This window comes from Protopterus annectens, chromosome 12.part0 (assembly GCF_019279795.1).
Source record: "Protopterus annectens isolate FY-2018-M chromosome 12.part0, PAN1.0, whole genome shotgun sequence".
In the NCBI taxonomy this organism is placed as follows: Eukaryota; Metazoa; Chordata; order Ceratodontiformes; family Protopteridae; genus Protopterus; species Protopterus annectens.
In genome coordinates this window covers 12,588,696-12,604,884 of record NC_056746.1, presented here as the reverse complement: position 1 = coordinate 12,604,884, position 16,189 = coordinate 12,588,696, and the positions used below count along the sequence as shown (strand labels likewise).

Sequence of the window (16,189 nt, the reverse complement as noted above, 5' to 3'; positions counted from 1 at the left end):
TCCCATCCACTCATCAAGATTTTTCTTGAAGAGTGATAATGAAGGGCATTGCTTGACATAGATGGGTAGCTTGTTCCAGAGTATAAGAAATCTCTGGGACAGGAATCTATCCCTCCAGCGTGTCCTGTTTATTATGGTGACAAGGTTTAGGTCCCTAGAGCATGTAGCTCTGAGGGATTGGGATTTCTTTAGGTGTAGCATGTCCAACAGCTCTGGGTTTGACATAGCTTTATATGCTAGGCAGAGATCACCTCGGAGTAGGCGATATGCTACGGAGTAAAGCTGGAGTTTTTTGAGGCAGTCAGTGTAGGGCATTTGTTTGAGGCCAGTAATCCTCTTTGTGAGATACTTCTGTGGCCTTTCCAGCTGCTGCAGATCAAGGACGTTGGGAAGCGTACAGACTGTATGCATTTCAGTACAGTTTTGTGAAGGGGGGTAGCAGGCAAGCGAACAGGCACTAGGACTCAGGAACATTGGCAGCTTTCTTTGAAAGCAAACCAACAAATAAAAAAACGAAAATGAAAGTAAACATCGTACTGCAAGAAAATGCCTTGCTTGACTCATCAGGCAGTTTCACATTTATTATTGTTTCATCCGATGCCTGTATCTGTTGGAAGGTGATTGATAGTGATTAACACTATCTGGATGATGGAGGAAAACAGCAAGAAATCAAACAGACTTCCTGATTTTCTGATGCAGTTTTCCTTCACCTTTTGCCGGTTAAACTGCTTCAATGTAGATTGCTGTTAACACCAAAAAATAGCTGCACAGAGAGGAGATGGATTTTGTTTTTTGTAAGTTTGTTTGCTATTTAACATTTTAAAGAATTTGTATTTGCTGATGGAGTTGCCTTACTGTTTGGTAGTTTTCTTTAAAACACTGTTACTCTGGACCATTTTTTTGTGTGAACTGCTGACTAGTTATTCTGTTCACTTGCAGCAGTTGATGTGTTACATCTCTGCATTTGGCTAGTAAGTGTGGGCACAGGATGCTCTTTCAGTCCAGTGACCTTCTTGGAAGTCTTAGATAAGTAATCATTTTTTGCAAGCATAGTACTTTACTGTTGAAATCTGACTGTTTTATTGCAGTTACACTTAGGCACCTAAGACAAATAAAATAGCAGATCTCATAAGAGTAAAACAATATCTTGCTACTTACTAAAATCTAACAGCACACCTAAAGCTTACCAGTTGCACTCCCAAATCTCTGCGTGCTCCATATTTTCTTATGTAGTCACTACATCACTATACATAAACATGCATGTACAAGAAGGCTTCACTGTGTGTGTTTGTGTGTAATTATAGGATGTAAAATAAGCAGATATGTATTCTTACTTCTTACAACTCGGGTAACACAGTGACTATCATCTTCCATTTCTTGTCAAAATGTTTACATGCTGGTCTCTGTATTTTATTTTGGCTACCCTTCTATAACTTTCTAGCTGCTAACCTAGTTACTGATCGTTTAATTCTTTGAGAAGGTTGTTTTCTGACCTTAAGGACATACCGAACAACTGTCCAGAATGTCCAGATTTTAGCTTCAGATATTTTGTATGGTCATCATAAAATAAATATTACAGACTAGACTGGACTACTGAAATGATGTGGTATCTGGGTTTAAGCTGTAAAGTTGTAAAGAACTTAGAATGCAGCGCTAAAGACAATGAGTGTACAGATCTTGTTTTGATGAGTTGATCCTTACTGCTGGAACTACCAGTGTCTGCTTTTACAAGTTTTCTGTTTCTGTCAATTTTATTTATATGGCAATGTTGTATGCCTTATTTCTTTACACTAGGGCTGTGATTGATGGAAAAGATTTAGGAATATTTTGGAATGGATTAATGAAACAGCTGTTCCACATTTTCCTTAGAACTGATTAAGTCTCTAGCAGGTTGCTGTGAATCAAACTGAAAGTACAGATTTTTGTGTACATCTTGAAATGATAGGATGATGTAAAAGGGAATAGCTGATGGTTTAGGCTCACCAATCCACATCAATTCTGCATATCAATTCTTAGGGAAGGATCTTTCATTGGAAAAATAATGCTTCCCCAAGCAAGACATAGAATGTGAATGATCAACTGATTAAAGGGATTCCTCATACCCAGAGTCATTACATAAACCAGCTACTGAGTTTTCTTTACCCTTTTAAGAACTTTAAATGAAATCCTAGGTAAACAGTAAATTATATTAATTAATCAAAATAAGTTTTAATTATTATTAACATATCTTTAACCATGCTGTGAGATTCCTAGTTGAAGTGATTAGTATGACGGAGGTATGGTATTCCACATTTTCTAGATGTAAGGTTGAAAGCTATGTGCTCCATGTAAAATGTGTCATTCTCAGGCAAAGTTGTGTGGATTTCAAACATTTGAGTTTTAGACTTCATATCTTTTAGAACAAATACAGTAATGCAAAAGTAGACTTAAGTAGACTTCCCATACATGTCAAACAGAGCACCTCACTGGCCCTTTTCAAGAGAAATCTTGATGAGTGGATGGGAAATAGAAAATTCACCTCTGGGATCACTCCAGTGGCTGTATTCAACAGAGGCACTGGAAACTAAGGTTGAGTGGCACGATGCCAGGGTAATCCTATGGGCTAGGCTTGTAAAGGCTCCAGGGCCATTAGCCTAGTACACACCTATGAACCTATGAAGACGTTATAACAAACTTATTAGTCAACAAGAGTTAAAATCTGTGCCTGATTTTGGACATTACTATCCTTGATCAGCTGCGTGTTTTCACAAGCTGACAATAGTTTTCATTACTAATCATATGAATGTCTCTTTTGCTTCACATCTTTGGCATGTGCTTCATAAAATACATGGCTCTCCAGCAAACTGATTTGTATCATAGACACTTGAGTTTCAGGCTGCATATTCTTCATAAACTATTTATTAGTGCAAAAGTCATTGTTGTAGCAAGTAGTAGCCTTATTATCCATCTAGCCTTTGTTGACTGGGTTAGTTCCACTAAGCTAGTAGTCTCTTTTCAGGGTAGAACTGAGGTGGTGGGTAAACTACTAGGGGAAATTGGGTCAGGGCATCTGGAAACTTAGAGGGTTCATAGGTGCTTTCTAGACTATTCATTTCTGAAGATCTTATGAAGTGTAGCTTTACATTCCCATGGTAGTTATTAGCCCCTGTATTTCAAAATAATAACTCAACAATGGTCTGTACAGCTATATGCTAAGGTATTTACATGTTTCCCCTATCCAAAAGAGACAATGGTGTTTTACTGGTGGTGAATTTTCTGTTAACCATCCATTTGCCCATACAGAAGAGGCATTCTCTGTAATATCTACATATCCCTACAAGATGTTCTGTTAATTTTGCAAAAAAGGTTGAGGACTCTTGAGTGAGTGTTCATAACACAAGTGAACTTGCAAATATGTAATAGTCTGATAGAATAGGGTCTGTTGAGTCTCTGTAGGTAAAACAAAGGTCACCTCTCTGTAGCTTGTCTGACACAGGCAAGAGAGAGACAAGGCTTTGAGATGGTCTGTGTAGTTTTCTATGATTTAAACCCTTGATTTTTTTAGGGAGAAAGCATTGTGGTCATTTTGAGGTGTGACAAATGTTTGGACAGGCATGTACCAAAAGGAAAATTTTACTCTATGACTGACCTAATAACTGCTGAGTACATTGAAATGATTATGTCCCTGGGCCTGACCACCATACCTTTAGATATAGGCTGTGAGATGAAAAAGGACTTCCTGGCAAATAGTGGATATGTGGTGAGCAAAGGACAGTCTATTGCTGACATAGATTCACAGACCCCTAACTACAGGGTCAGTTTTTAGGGGTGTATTGTCATTGTGATACAAGTAGTGTCATGCTTTCTAAAGGATGTGATTATACACTTCTTGGCATTTAATTTTAGGCCATGGTTTTGGCACAGACTATTAGTTTGGAATCAGCCTTCTTGTAGGAATTTAGTGTCCTCTGGATGTTTTTCATGGTATCAAATTTACAATCCTCTGCAAACTTGGCCAGCCACAAAGCCCTAACATTAACTATGATGTCAGAAAATGCCGGCCCAAGGACTGAACCAAGAGTACTCTGCTAGTGACATGTCTTTTGGAGGCAGACAGACCCACCCTTTTTACTTCCTGAGTTCTGTTTGTGAACTAATTTGCTATTTAATAAGATACATAGGTGTTAACATTTAGATGAGAGAGTTTATCTATGATACCAAAGTGTGAGAAGGAATTAAATGCCTTTGAGAAGTCTAGCTATGCTGTGTGCACTGATCTGCCTCATCTATTGATTCAGTGACTTTTTCAAAGAAGTTGAACATTAAGTAGGCAGGACCTGCCCTTAATGAATCTGAAGTGGGCTGGGTCAAGAGTATGTAGATTACCTAAAACCTTATGCATTAGTTCTATAATGATCCTTTCCATAGCCTCAGAAGTGAGATTAGTGAGACTTATGTAACTATAATTACCTGGATCTGTTGCAACCCCACCTTTCTGCAAGAAAATGACTGTTGCCATCCTCCATTCATCCAACACTAAACTTGTTTTAAGGCTGATATTGAATATCTTCTGTAAGACGTCTGACAAGGCATGTTTTAGGCTGACTAGTAGGCAACCTGATATGCTATCAGACCCTATAGATGTGGTGTTCCCGGCTTTAGTGCCTTGATGGCCTTAGATAGTGCCTTGATATCTTGATCATGGAAAATCTAAAGACTGGGGTGTAGTTGTATGAATGTGATCTGAAAATATTGGAGGGGAGAAGGGGGTGAAGCTCAAACTGAATTTGTCTACTAGTAGATTGGTTATGTCCTCTGGGAGCATGTGTTATCATTTAGTATTAGCTCTACATAGTGCCAGGCATCATTTGTGAGTTTCTTAACATTACAATAAATATTTTCTCCTACTCTTTTTTTGCCAAGTGCCATGGGATCTTTTATGTTTAACTAAGGTAGCACCTGCTCTTTTATCAGTATATTAAAGTAATACTTAAAATCCATCATGACTTGGGACAGACTTCATTTCCTTCAGATAACATATGGTACTGCTCCCAGTGAGGTGAGGTTTGCCTGAGTCTAAATGGGAAGGTATTTTGTGGTTTTCCACGTAAGGAAAATGCACTTTTGGAACATATGCCCATCCTGTTTCTTCATGGAAGTAATTAACTTCCCACCATACAGCTGTGAGTGAGTTCAGAGCACAATCATGAAGGGGGTATGGCTTGGGGAGCAATGTGGAAGGGAGTGGCCATACAGCATCGTGTTGATGTGGGTGTGGCTTGGTGGGGGCAGCAGTCTGGGAGTAGTGAGTACAAATTTGAAAATGCTGGCTACACCCCTGCTGCAGATGTCTTGTGAGGTGCATTCCAAAAGGGGCGTTGTACTCTATAATGTGTCTAATGAGTGACTAGTAGAGGGGAACAATGAACTCTTTTTCCCGGATGAGAACCCTTTTATGATGTGTGCCACGTAGGACTTCCTGACTACTGTGGCAATGTGACTATCAAAGGAGAGACTACTGTCCACCTGGGTCCCAAGGTCTCTTATCATGCATTCTGTGTTAAGTAGATTGCTGCCTATGTGGTAGTTTATGGGTACAGAGTTTTTACCAAAGGGGATGACACTGCACTTTTTGACATTGAGCTTGAGGCCATGGCTCTGACACCAGGCATCTTTCTCAGAGAGGCCCTTCTGTAGGATGCCCACATCATTTGGGGACTTGACTATGGCTCCTAGTTTGCAGTCCTCTGCGAACTTTGCTAGCCAGAGGCCTTCTGTGTTAGCCTGTACTTCAGGGAAGTAGATACCAAACAGGAGAGGTCCCAGGATGGAACCCTGTGGTACTCAACTTGTCACTGCTTTGAGGTCAGATTTGGTGTCTGCAACTTTTACAGTGTGGGTTCTGTCAGTGAGCCATTTGGCAACCCATCTTGTGACGTAGGGATTTATACCTAGTTTAGTGAGTTTAGCTAGAATTCCAGAATGGGGGATGGTGTCGAAAGCCTTGGCGAGGTCAAGATAGGCTGTGTGAACCACCTTACCCTCATCCACGGCTTTGGTGAGTGCCTCAAAGAAGTCAATCAGGTTCAGGAGGCATGATCTGCCTTTCACAAACCCGAACTGGGTGGGATCCAGAGTTTGGAGTTTGACTCCTGTATCTATTCACAGACTTCATATCATCTGGAATATTAACCACACTAGTGGTATCCCTTCTCCAGTGCAACAGTTTATTCAAAGAATTTATAATTAATTCATTACTTGTTTAAAGGCTGTACAAGAATGCAAAATCTCTTCTTTGAGAGACTGAATGTTATTACGCAGACTGTTTGTTGTGAGTAACTCATAAGGCAAAGCCTTTAAAATATGGGGGAGTGGCAGCTGTTAGTACTATTTTTTTTTTTTTTTTTTTTTTAGATAGTATCATCAATTTTTTTGAGTCTTTGTGATAATCATATTAGCAACAATGTTTAGTTCCAAATCTAAATGCCTTTTTATACACCATCAAATTGTAAGCCAAAATGGTTTTCCTGAAGAGCAGCTACAAGAGTCCACTAGCCATGCACCGCCCTAACATAAAAACTTAAATCATCAATAAATCTATTATAAAGAACAACATACTTATTCAAAAACTCTAACTTATAAAGAAATTCTAACTCACATAAACCCATTACCAAATTAGCATAGACAGGTGCAAAGGATGCACCCATTGCTGTACCTTCTATCTGTTGATAGATGCAGTTATATTCAAAAAAAGTTATGGGTTAAACTAAAATAATAATTCTATAACAAGTACTAACTGGGCTAGTAGCTTCAAGTCCCACCTGATGTGTAATACTCTTAAGGCTCTTGACATCAAGAACCAGCCAGAAAAAACCCTTCTTGACAAGTGATGGACTCCATATTCTTTAGAAAATGAAAAACATCTCTTATAAGAGTCTAAACCAACAGCATACCTAAGCAAATAAGTGTGAAGAAATATACCCATATTATGTAAAACAATTCTCAGCTGCCACAACTGGCCTTCTAGGAGGGGGAAAAACTGTGGATTTTTGGTAGGCAGTATAATTTTGCCAGACAACTTCCTTCCACTTTAAATTTAACTTCCACATCTTGCTTGGAAAAGTAGCCAAGTCTGTAACCCTTATGTAACAAGTCTTTAAAGCTATCTATAGCTGCGTAATATTCATGATCACTAACCACACGATATACATTACTGTCAGAAAGATGATCCCTACATATGTTAAAATATTGCATATCGTGCAACACCACTATTTTCTGACCTTTGTCTGAGGGCTTGCTAGCAATATCCCTCCTAGTACTAAGACATTCCATTCAGCCTTAGTCAAATTATAACATGCTTTAGCTTTTTCTTTTTCAAAACTATTCAGGCTAACCTCAATAGCATAATTTACCATAGATAATTCTTGGATGGTATTAAAAGGGGTAATGAAATTACTGCTGTGAGGTACTTTAGAAGTATCCAAAAGACAGTAAGCATTAATGTCATATGAATCAATTGATGAATTACATGAGAAAAAAATCACATTCCTCATCCTCTCCATCTGTGTCAATGGAGGGGGCATCCTCGGAGACAATCTTACTCTTTTCAAAATAATCCAACAAATGTAGTTTCTTAGACAGTTTAAACAATTCAATTTTACAGACATATAATCGTGGCAGAGATGTGGGAATAAATTTTAAACGACGCTGTAATACTGATGATTCTGTACAAGACAAAGGGTTACCTGTAAGGTTTACAATCAGGTTGTCACCAACATTAATATAGTCAATATCTTCTTTTTTTTACTGTTAAGTGCTGACCCTCCTTGTTGTTTTGGAAATATCCCCGTTTCCGATTATTATTGTTGGTTCCTGGTCTGTTGCAACTCTGAAAGTTCTGCATATAATTGGGCTGTTGGGGCTGTAGAAGGGGAGGAAAAGCCCTAGTTTCAGTGCCAGATTCCCCAGCACTACTGTTGACTTCAGAGGGGGCAAAAGAAACATTTACTTGCCATTTCCGCTTGGCAGAACGGCTCCAGAGCCCCCCCCCCCATATGTGTTTTGTTTAACTGTCTTTTTGAAAATGTTCCCTGAGCTGTAATCTCAGAGGTCCCTTTATAATTTATAAATTTTCCTTTTAATGATGTCACTGGAATTCTCCTCAAGTGAAGCATTCATTGAGCATAGCAACTGCTCAAAACGGGCTGTACCAGTTTGTGCAGAAAGGGTAGAACAAGAGACAAATTTCTTCCCTTACTTTTCATTGTTTAAGAACATCTCTTTCAAGTAAAATTTGAATCCATTCCTTAACACACTGATGGTCAGCACTACCCATCTGTTATCAGCAGGATCAGCAGAGTTAAAAGGAGTAGTGGAGCATTTAAAACGCACACCCCTGGGTGTAATATCAAGCTGTAAATATCTCAAGCCCCAAAAGGTTATAATCACATATTTTCTTTAAGCAGCCTCTCAAGGGAATCAATATTGCTATGAACCTTGGAAAAATTACCAGCCATAAGTCCACCAACATTTTGAAATGGATTGTCAACTCTCCTGGATCTACCTTCCTCCAAAAATCTTTCCTAGGACACGGGAGGCTCTGCATACTGAGCTTAAGTACCTTCCAGCACTGCACCTAATTGTAAATTATTCCTCAGGATAGACTGATCAGAAGTCTGGGCAGAATCAATAATATTATCTCAAAATAAATGAGGCAGCTACAGAAGTGAATCACTGGCCATATTCACTGAACAAAAAAAAAAAAAAAACAACAAGAAAGTGAAAAACACCACCTGCAGAAGCATAAAATCCCAGATTGCTCTGATTAAGGATGATTCACTTAAAAATAAACGGTTATATAAAGAACAGTCTGTATTTTAAAGTTTGGCACTTTGGTGCCTCAAGGTTTAAACAAAGAACTGGAGTGGAAGGCTTTTCTGCACTGTTAATTATTAGTTTAATTGTTTTGGATTTTATGCTTCTGCAGTTTTTATTGAGTAGAAAATCATTTGATTTGTTTTCTGTTTTAATGATCGCAGTGGAACCAAGATATGTTCTTACAGGAGACCCTACATATCCAGGGAATGAGTATGTGTGGTCTGCAGTGTTTAAAGTCCTCCAAATTTCACATGCGTACAGGATTTATATGTCCTATTCTGTACATTAGCTTTGGTGCTTCTATGGTCAAGGACACGCACTGTAGTAATTCCATGGCCAAGGGGAAAGCTATCTTGGTGCAAGAAATCTGGACAGTACCTAACATAATGGGAGTACAATGGTCTAAAATAGGGACAGATTTTAAATATTGCTCTTATAAACTTAGAAAGTTGCCAGAATAGCAGGATCTGTGTTAATGTGCATTTTGTGAAGGATATGAAGTGTGAAGCTCAGTTTTGTAGTGACTTCAATCCTCAGTCGTTTGCTAGAAAACCACAAATTTTTATGATGAACAGACCAAAAATCTGGACAGTTGAAATAGATGAGTGTAGGTAAGGAATTCAATATTAGCTGTTCCTTGTGTCTATTTTTAGTAGTTTAGTAAGATGGCTAAATAGAGTAGCGGGTCTGCATATGACAAGCCTGTCCCATTTGATAAGGATGACATTCACTTTCATGTATTATTTCCCCTGGATTTCTATCCATTTATAGTTGCAGGAGTTTGATGGGATATGCTGCTTGATGCATACATTTTAATACCCAAGACTGTGTGTTCTTTGGGACTGCTGGTTAAAAGAAGCTTTTTTGTAAATATTTAGCCTATCTGAGGTAGAGGCTCCAAATACAAAGTTATTTTGCCAGACTTATGCAATAGAGTAGTTTCTTTCTTCTGTGGGTAAGGCTTTCTCAAAGTGGAAGCTGAAGAGTTCTGAGTTTTGTGTTTGGCTTAGATGAGGGTAAGGATTTACAACTTATTCTTTGGAGTTCACTGAATTTTAAGTCCTTTGAAAAACTTCCATATATCAAAGGCAGTTCTACTTTATTATAATTTTTAACTGGATAACGGTAACTTTGTTAAATTACAGTACGGGTTTTAACAGGTAGGAAATTATAGGAGTTCTAAAACCTCCCATCAAATGGCTGGACATCTGATTCATTATAGCTAAGCAAATTAAGAATAAAATAACTAAAAGTAATACAGAGATCCGTTGTCAATAATATAGAGATCCATTATCAAGCAAAAACGGCAGTTGAGAATCTGCCATCGAGAGGCCTGCACTGATGTGGGAGCATCTTGCTTTCAGGATGTGTTCTTTAGGAGGTAGTGGAGGTCTCTTTTTGTAAGCACCTCCATGGGCTGATTTAGTGGTGGCCTCTTTGTAGGCACCTCCTTGAGCTGATTAATTGTGGCCTCTTGGCAGACACCTTGAGCTGATTTAGTGGTGACCTCTTTGTAGGCACCTCCGTGGGATGATTTAGTGGTGGCCTGTTTGTAGGCAGCTCTGTGAGCTCTCTAGAAAAGCATCTCATCTCTGAGCACGTTATCTAGGATTTAGGAGACCAACCCTTGTACTAACAGACCACTCACTATTGCCAGTAGTGGATGAAAGTGGAGGAATAGGTTCATTACTCTTGTACCTTTGCACATTTCTTGACCTGTCCTGACTAAGTGGTTCTTCTTTAGGGATATTAGTAGTGGGAGGCTAAGAATGTTTGGAACTTTTTTAAAGATAAGACTCTGAAGAAGGGTAGCATGGGTCCCAAGGGGCAAAGAAGCAATGTTTTTCATTTTTTTCTTCATCTCCCAACAGTGACTATATATAGCTTTTCCCTTTAGATTCCCCATTGATCTGTTTGTTCCTCTTTGAGTTGATGGGCAGGCTCCTGCCACTTGTTCCTCAGAGGCGAGAGTCTGGTACTGAAAGTGATGTCACCATTCCATGTGGGAAATTGGTAATTTTTAATCATGCTCTTAACACACTGTCTTTGCTGTGTTTGTAGCATTCATGTTATTTCTCCTGGTTTAATTTTGCAAAGTGTTTTGGATTCCCATTACCTTGTCTGGAATGGACCCCATTCCTAAATCAAGGTATGATTACAGTTCATGAAATTAGTATTGTTAACTAAGCGTGCTGTTGTCTGGAGAAAAAAGTGCTCTTCTTGGCACCCACAATGTGTCTAGAATTGCCTCCTCCTGTAATTCACATGGGGTTACATGTACTGGGTAGCATATGACTAAATTCTTGTTAGACTCCTTGCTCATAGTATTTGAAGTGTCAGGGTATCTTTCTTCCACATTGCTTTTGTTTCTGCTTGCAAATCCTGATATTGTTTTTTTACTTTTTCTCTGTGTACATAAGACTTATCACTGGGTGTAGCAATTTCAATGATGAGTCCTACTTTTGTCTTATTTTAATGAACTACTATACCCGTGTTTCTTGCATCTGTTTTTTGAACCGTTGGTAATTGGAGATTCCAAGTGATATAAACTTCATCATTCTCGTTAATGCTTTGCAGTTCATTTTCCTATTGCTTCTCAGCTACTTCTATATTTTAATGTTTGCACAATCCCCAAAACGACAGTTTCGCTACATTATTGTGCATTTCTGTATACACACTGTGTGCCATGAGTGTATCATACTCGGAGGATGTGCAACTGTTTTCAGTTCTGTTTTATATAACCTGCATTTGTCTGTTTTCCCTACATGTTAATGGACTTTTTAAACCAACATGTACATACTCCACTGTCCTGGGCTTCCGTTATTAACCTTTCATCTTTTGGTTTTAATTCACCTCTCCTTGACCATTCCTGCACCAAATCTTGAACAACATGAGGTGGTTTCAGGAGATTTCTCTACTTGCCACTAGATTTGTGGATTTTTCACTTTCCTTTCCTTCTCATATGATCCTTTTCCTTGTATTTTTTTTTTGCACAGTCGAATGGCGTCTGATTTTGTCTTTCTGGTTTGATTTCCATTACTGCTTTGTCACTGCTAAACTTAACAAAGATGTCATTTAGAATTCTTTCTTGTGTGTTAAAACTTTCACTGCATTTAGATCTGATGAGATTAGCAGGTATGTTTGCACTGCCGTGACTACATGACTGCATATACATGTAGTCAGTTTCGGGGAGGCCAGTACCTCTTTTGGATTGAGGAGTATATAAACTTAGTATACATGTTTACTGTCCGAGAACGTGTGCGCATCTATGCATGCCAATCTCTGGCATGTTTTGGACAACTAAGTTCAAGAGCAGCTCTCTACGTTTACAGCTGGAACCATCTACATCTCTCAAAGTGGCTGAGCTGACTGCTGCTGCTCCAAATTGCTCAGGTGCTAGTCAAACTTGCATCATGCATTTCTGAAGAGACTGCTTTATCCCTCATTGCCAGAGGAATTGGCTCAGGAACCAACTTTTTGATTAGATTATTTGGAGGGTAGACCTAGTGAATGGATGGCGGGGGGGGGGGATTATTTGCCGGACAGTTGCCTTGACAGGGAGTGATTGGGGTACCCTAAGGAACTGCAGACTGAAGTAAGCTAGATACTGTGGGTCATTGTGGGACAAATGGATTGAATGAGACAGGGAGAGCATTCATACGGGAGTTTTGAAAATGGGAATGAACCTTGGCACATCCTGACATTCTCCAGAACCTTTCTGTACAGGTCTAGCAAGGGCATATCGCAGTGTTCAATTTACTGTATTGAAGAACTAGTACAGAAAGCAAAAGTTTAGTTTCATTTTGGACTGTGGATCTTCTAGGAGGGTTATGGGCTTTTGTTGGTATGATAGTATGCATACTCCCAAGAGGAAAAGTAAAATCTTAAGTGACGCATTTAAGTGTTTAATTGGTGAACATTTAAAATTGCCGACCAGCATAGAAAATCAGCAGGAAAGTTCTGAGCTCCCTGTCTTCATAACACGCAGCAGTTGGCGGTATAAATTCCATTGGTGAGAAAAAATGTAGTGTTTGGTGGTAAATTTACAGGATGTGGAGTCGAATGCATTATCGTGGCGGTAGCAAAAAAGTAATACAAGAAGAATGGAGGGCGTTAAGTACCATTTACTGTAGTCTGCAGACAAAATATTTATTTTCAAATTGGTGTGAAATCTGAACAATGATTTTGGTAAATCATTTTTGTTGACATTAAGTAATCAGTTGAAAGTGTTTCTGCACATTGACGGATGCTTGTTTGTGTATATGTATTTCCATATATATGTGTGTATAAAATAAATATACACACATATGCACATGCGTACAGACACACATGCACACACGTACAGACATGCATGTAAAAATATTGTGCATGTTTGGTTTTAATGCATTTGTTCTAATGTGAATAAGGTCAAAACAGCTTTACAGCACTCATAAATGAGTAACTGCACATAAGGGCGAATGCTGGTAAGTGCGAATGACCGTAACACTGAAATGGATTATTTATGTACATTGTGTTTTTTATTTTGGGGGGGGGGGTTAATATTAATCTGGTGGCTGTGGGTTGGTTTTTACATAGAATGTTGAGTACTTGTGCTGGGGAATTATTACCAATCTGATTTTTAGTGCTCATCAGTAGTGTTTCCCATCTTCAAGGAGACTTCTCCATTCCGTGTGGTGGTGTAACCATGCAGTTGATGTATTTAAATCTAGGGGTTAGGAAGATCATATGTTCGAAGTTTTAAAATTTCGAAATCCTGAATGGGGATCGGCATGCAGCGTGGACTGGGAGATTTCCCTTGTCCTCACTGTAGTGCGATCTCGGAATTGGTATATTTAAGTAGCAGGGTGTGTGGGGGGTACAGCCCCTCACGTGTCTGGTGCAGGGGGGCTTGCCCCCTGCATACACTTGTTTTTCATGTGTTTAGTGGTATATTGGGGGGGGTTCACTATTTCGAGATTCCATATATATTGGAAAGAGAGAGACACACACATGTAGTGAAATTCCCCTTAATTTGGTCGATTGCTAGTAATGTCAACAGCTTTCCTGCCTACTCAGTTTGGTCGACAGGAAAGCTGACAATAGTGCAAGATTGCTGTAATGTACTTGAATCTTGACTGCTGTGTTTTTTATTGTGTTACTGATATTTGTTTCTTTCTCTAATTTGTAGAAAATGTTTACTCCCTCACTTCCTTCAGAGGTCTTAGTGAATTTCTATGTTAACATGAACAAGTTATGTCTGACTGTGTACCAGCTGCATTTCCTTCAGCCAAACTCTGCCAAGGTAAGTAAAACATGTGCACCCTTATTATAAAATGTGTGTCTGTATGCAGACACACACAGGCAGACGCACACCATACAAATTATGAGAAAGAGACACCATTCATTTCTTTTGTTCTCTGCTGCACCAGTATTCCAGTATTACAATACTGTTCTTACAGTAGGGGAACCCCGGTGTTTTGAGGTACTGCCATTCTTCACCTCTACCTGTTTCTTCCTGTTGAGGTGCTAGAACCCTGAATAATTCCTTGAACTGTTGTGCTTTCTGCCCAGCCAACCTTCAGGTTTTAGAGCCATCTCTGAGCACTGCTTGCAGGTGGTTGTGGCAACCAGTGGTTTATACTGTGGGCTGATTGTTTCACAGGGGATTACTTTGCAGTCACTGATTCCTTAGGAGGAGGAAGTCTACCTGAGTTGCATCTTGGCGACTCTTGTATATGATTTTGTGACTTTTTTTTTTCCTGAACCATGTGATGTTCATCATGTTTCACTGTTGCAGTCATTACACTTGGTTATCCTGCTGGCAGGCTACCCGCAGTCGGCCTGAATTCCAAATTCCTGGTCCGTCGTCGGTTGCTGTTGCTCTTCCCTGACGTCAGTGCGCCAGGGGTATAAAAGATGCAGCCAACACCATTTTCTTCAGTCTTTCTTGCCGCGCGGTGCCCGAAGCAAAATCAGTTTGCAAGTGCCGGTCGGCCGACTCCTGAGATTTTCGAAATCAAATTTCAGATCCAAAGCCTTCAATAAAGCTAAGTACCCCATTGGGGAAACTTTTTTCTTGCTCCAGACCGATGTCAGAAAAAGTTAACAATTGTATTTCTTGTGGGAAGCAAATGCCTCATAAGGATTTTCATTCTTACTGTATTCCTTGCCTAGGCCCTGACCACAACATTGCTAGCTGTTGGTTTTGTGCTAGATTTAACCAACGCACTAAGCGTTGGTAAGATTTTGCTTTTCATTACTTTGGCCGAAGGTTTAATTATGTAATGCCGTCTGAACAGACTACGACCGGAGTTTATAAAAAGCGCAAGGAAAAGGACAGGCATCAGAGATCCAAAACTGATGAGGCCTCCGCTAGGCCATTCGCTGGTTCGCCGGTTCTCAGTGAGGCGCTTTCGCAGCCCCTGATGCCCACTACCTCAGAGCCACAGGTTGCTTCCAACTCCCACGTGGAGACAGCTAGGCCTCTGGATACTCAAGATATTGGACACTCAGAAACTATTCTCTCAGATGGGTCCGGAGCCGCTGAGCAGGCTTCGGCTTCTGAGGGTGTTTTCAGACCTACACAGTTATATATCAAGCCAACCTCAGCTTCCAAGGCAAAGACTAAAACAGCTTTAAAGACAAAGAAACAAGTACAGCATTCTCCTGGACAGACTTCCATGCCTAAGAAACAGATGCTTAAAATGGCCGAAGACCTAATTACTTTGATCAGGGTTTCCCATCCCCCTCCTGATAAGAGGCCTAGGCAAGACACAGAATATGATTCCTCTGATCAGGTTTCCATTTCCTCTGACTCCTCTTCAGAACAGGGATACTCTTTTCCTCCCTATGAGGATTCTGATGCTGAAGAATCTATTCCTTCAGCTTCTCCTCCTGAGGATTATTCTTTTGGGGAAACCCTGCATACCATGAGGGAGCATTTCCACTGGGAGAGCCAAGATTACTCAGAATCTAAGAAAAGGCTCAGACTTTCTTCTACTACCTCAGCACAGACCTCTTGCTATCCCACCAGTTCTAGACATTGTAGATGATGTTTTTTCAGAGTCCGGCCCGTTTCCTGACTCGTTACTTCCTGCACCCGTTAAGCCAGACGGATACTACAGAGTTCCAGACCCTCATAAATTTCTATATAAAAGTCCTGCTGCTGCTGACCCAGAAACTATCTCGGGGTCCCAAAGGGGTCAAAGCCTCTACTGCAAAAAACTCTGTCCCCTCGGATAGGGATTCTAGGGCACTGGACAGATGGGGGAAAATGTTTACACTTCTGCTACCTTGGCTGTAAGGGCTTTAAATTCAGTTTCATATGCTTAAATATCAGTAATACTTAATGTCA

General features: G+C 39.8%; 1 protein-coding gene across 1 annotated transcript in view; it reads left to right on the top strand.

Annotated features, from left to right (window-relative positions):
• The window catches only part of ROGDI (rogdi atypical leucine zipper), a 309,957-nt gene that overhangs the window by 202,675 nt on the left and 91,093 nt on the right, over positions 1-16,189 (top strand). Inside the window, exon 10 of the mRNA XM_044089055.1 lies at positions 14,024-14,137. Coding sequence (XP_043944990.1) covers positions 14,024-14,137 — 114 coding nt within the window. The remainder of the gene's footprint in view (positions 1-14,023; positions 14,138-16,189) is intronic.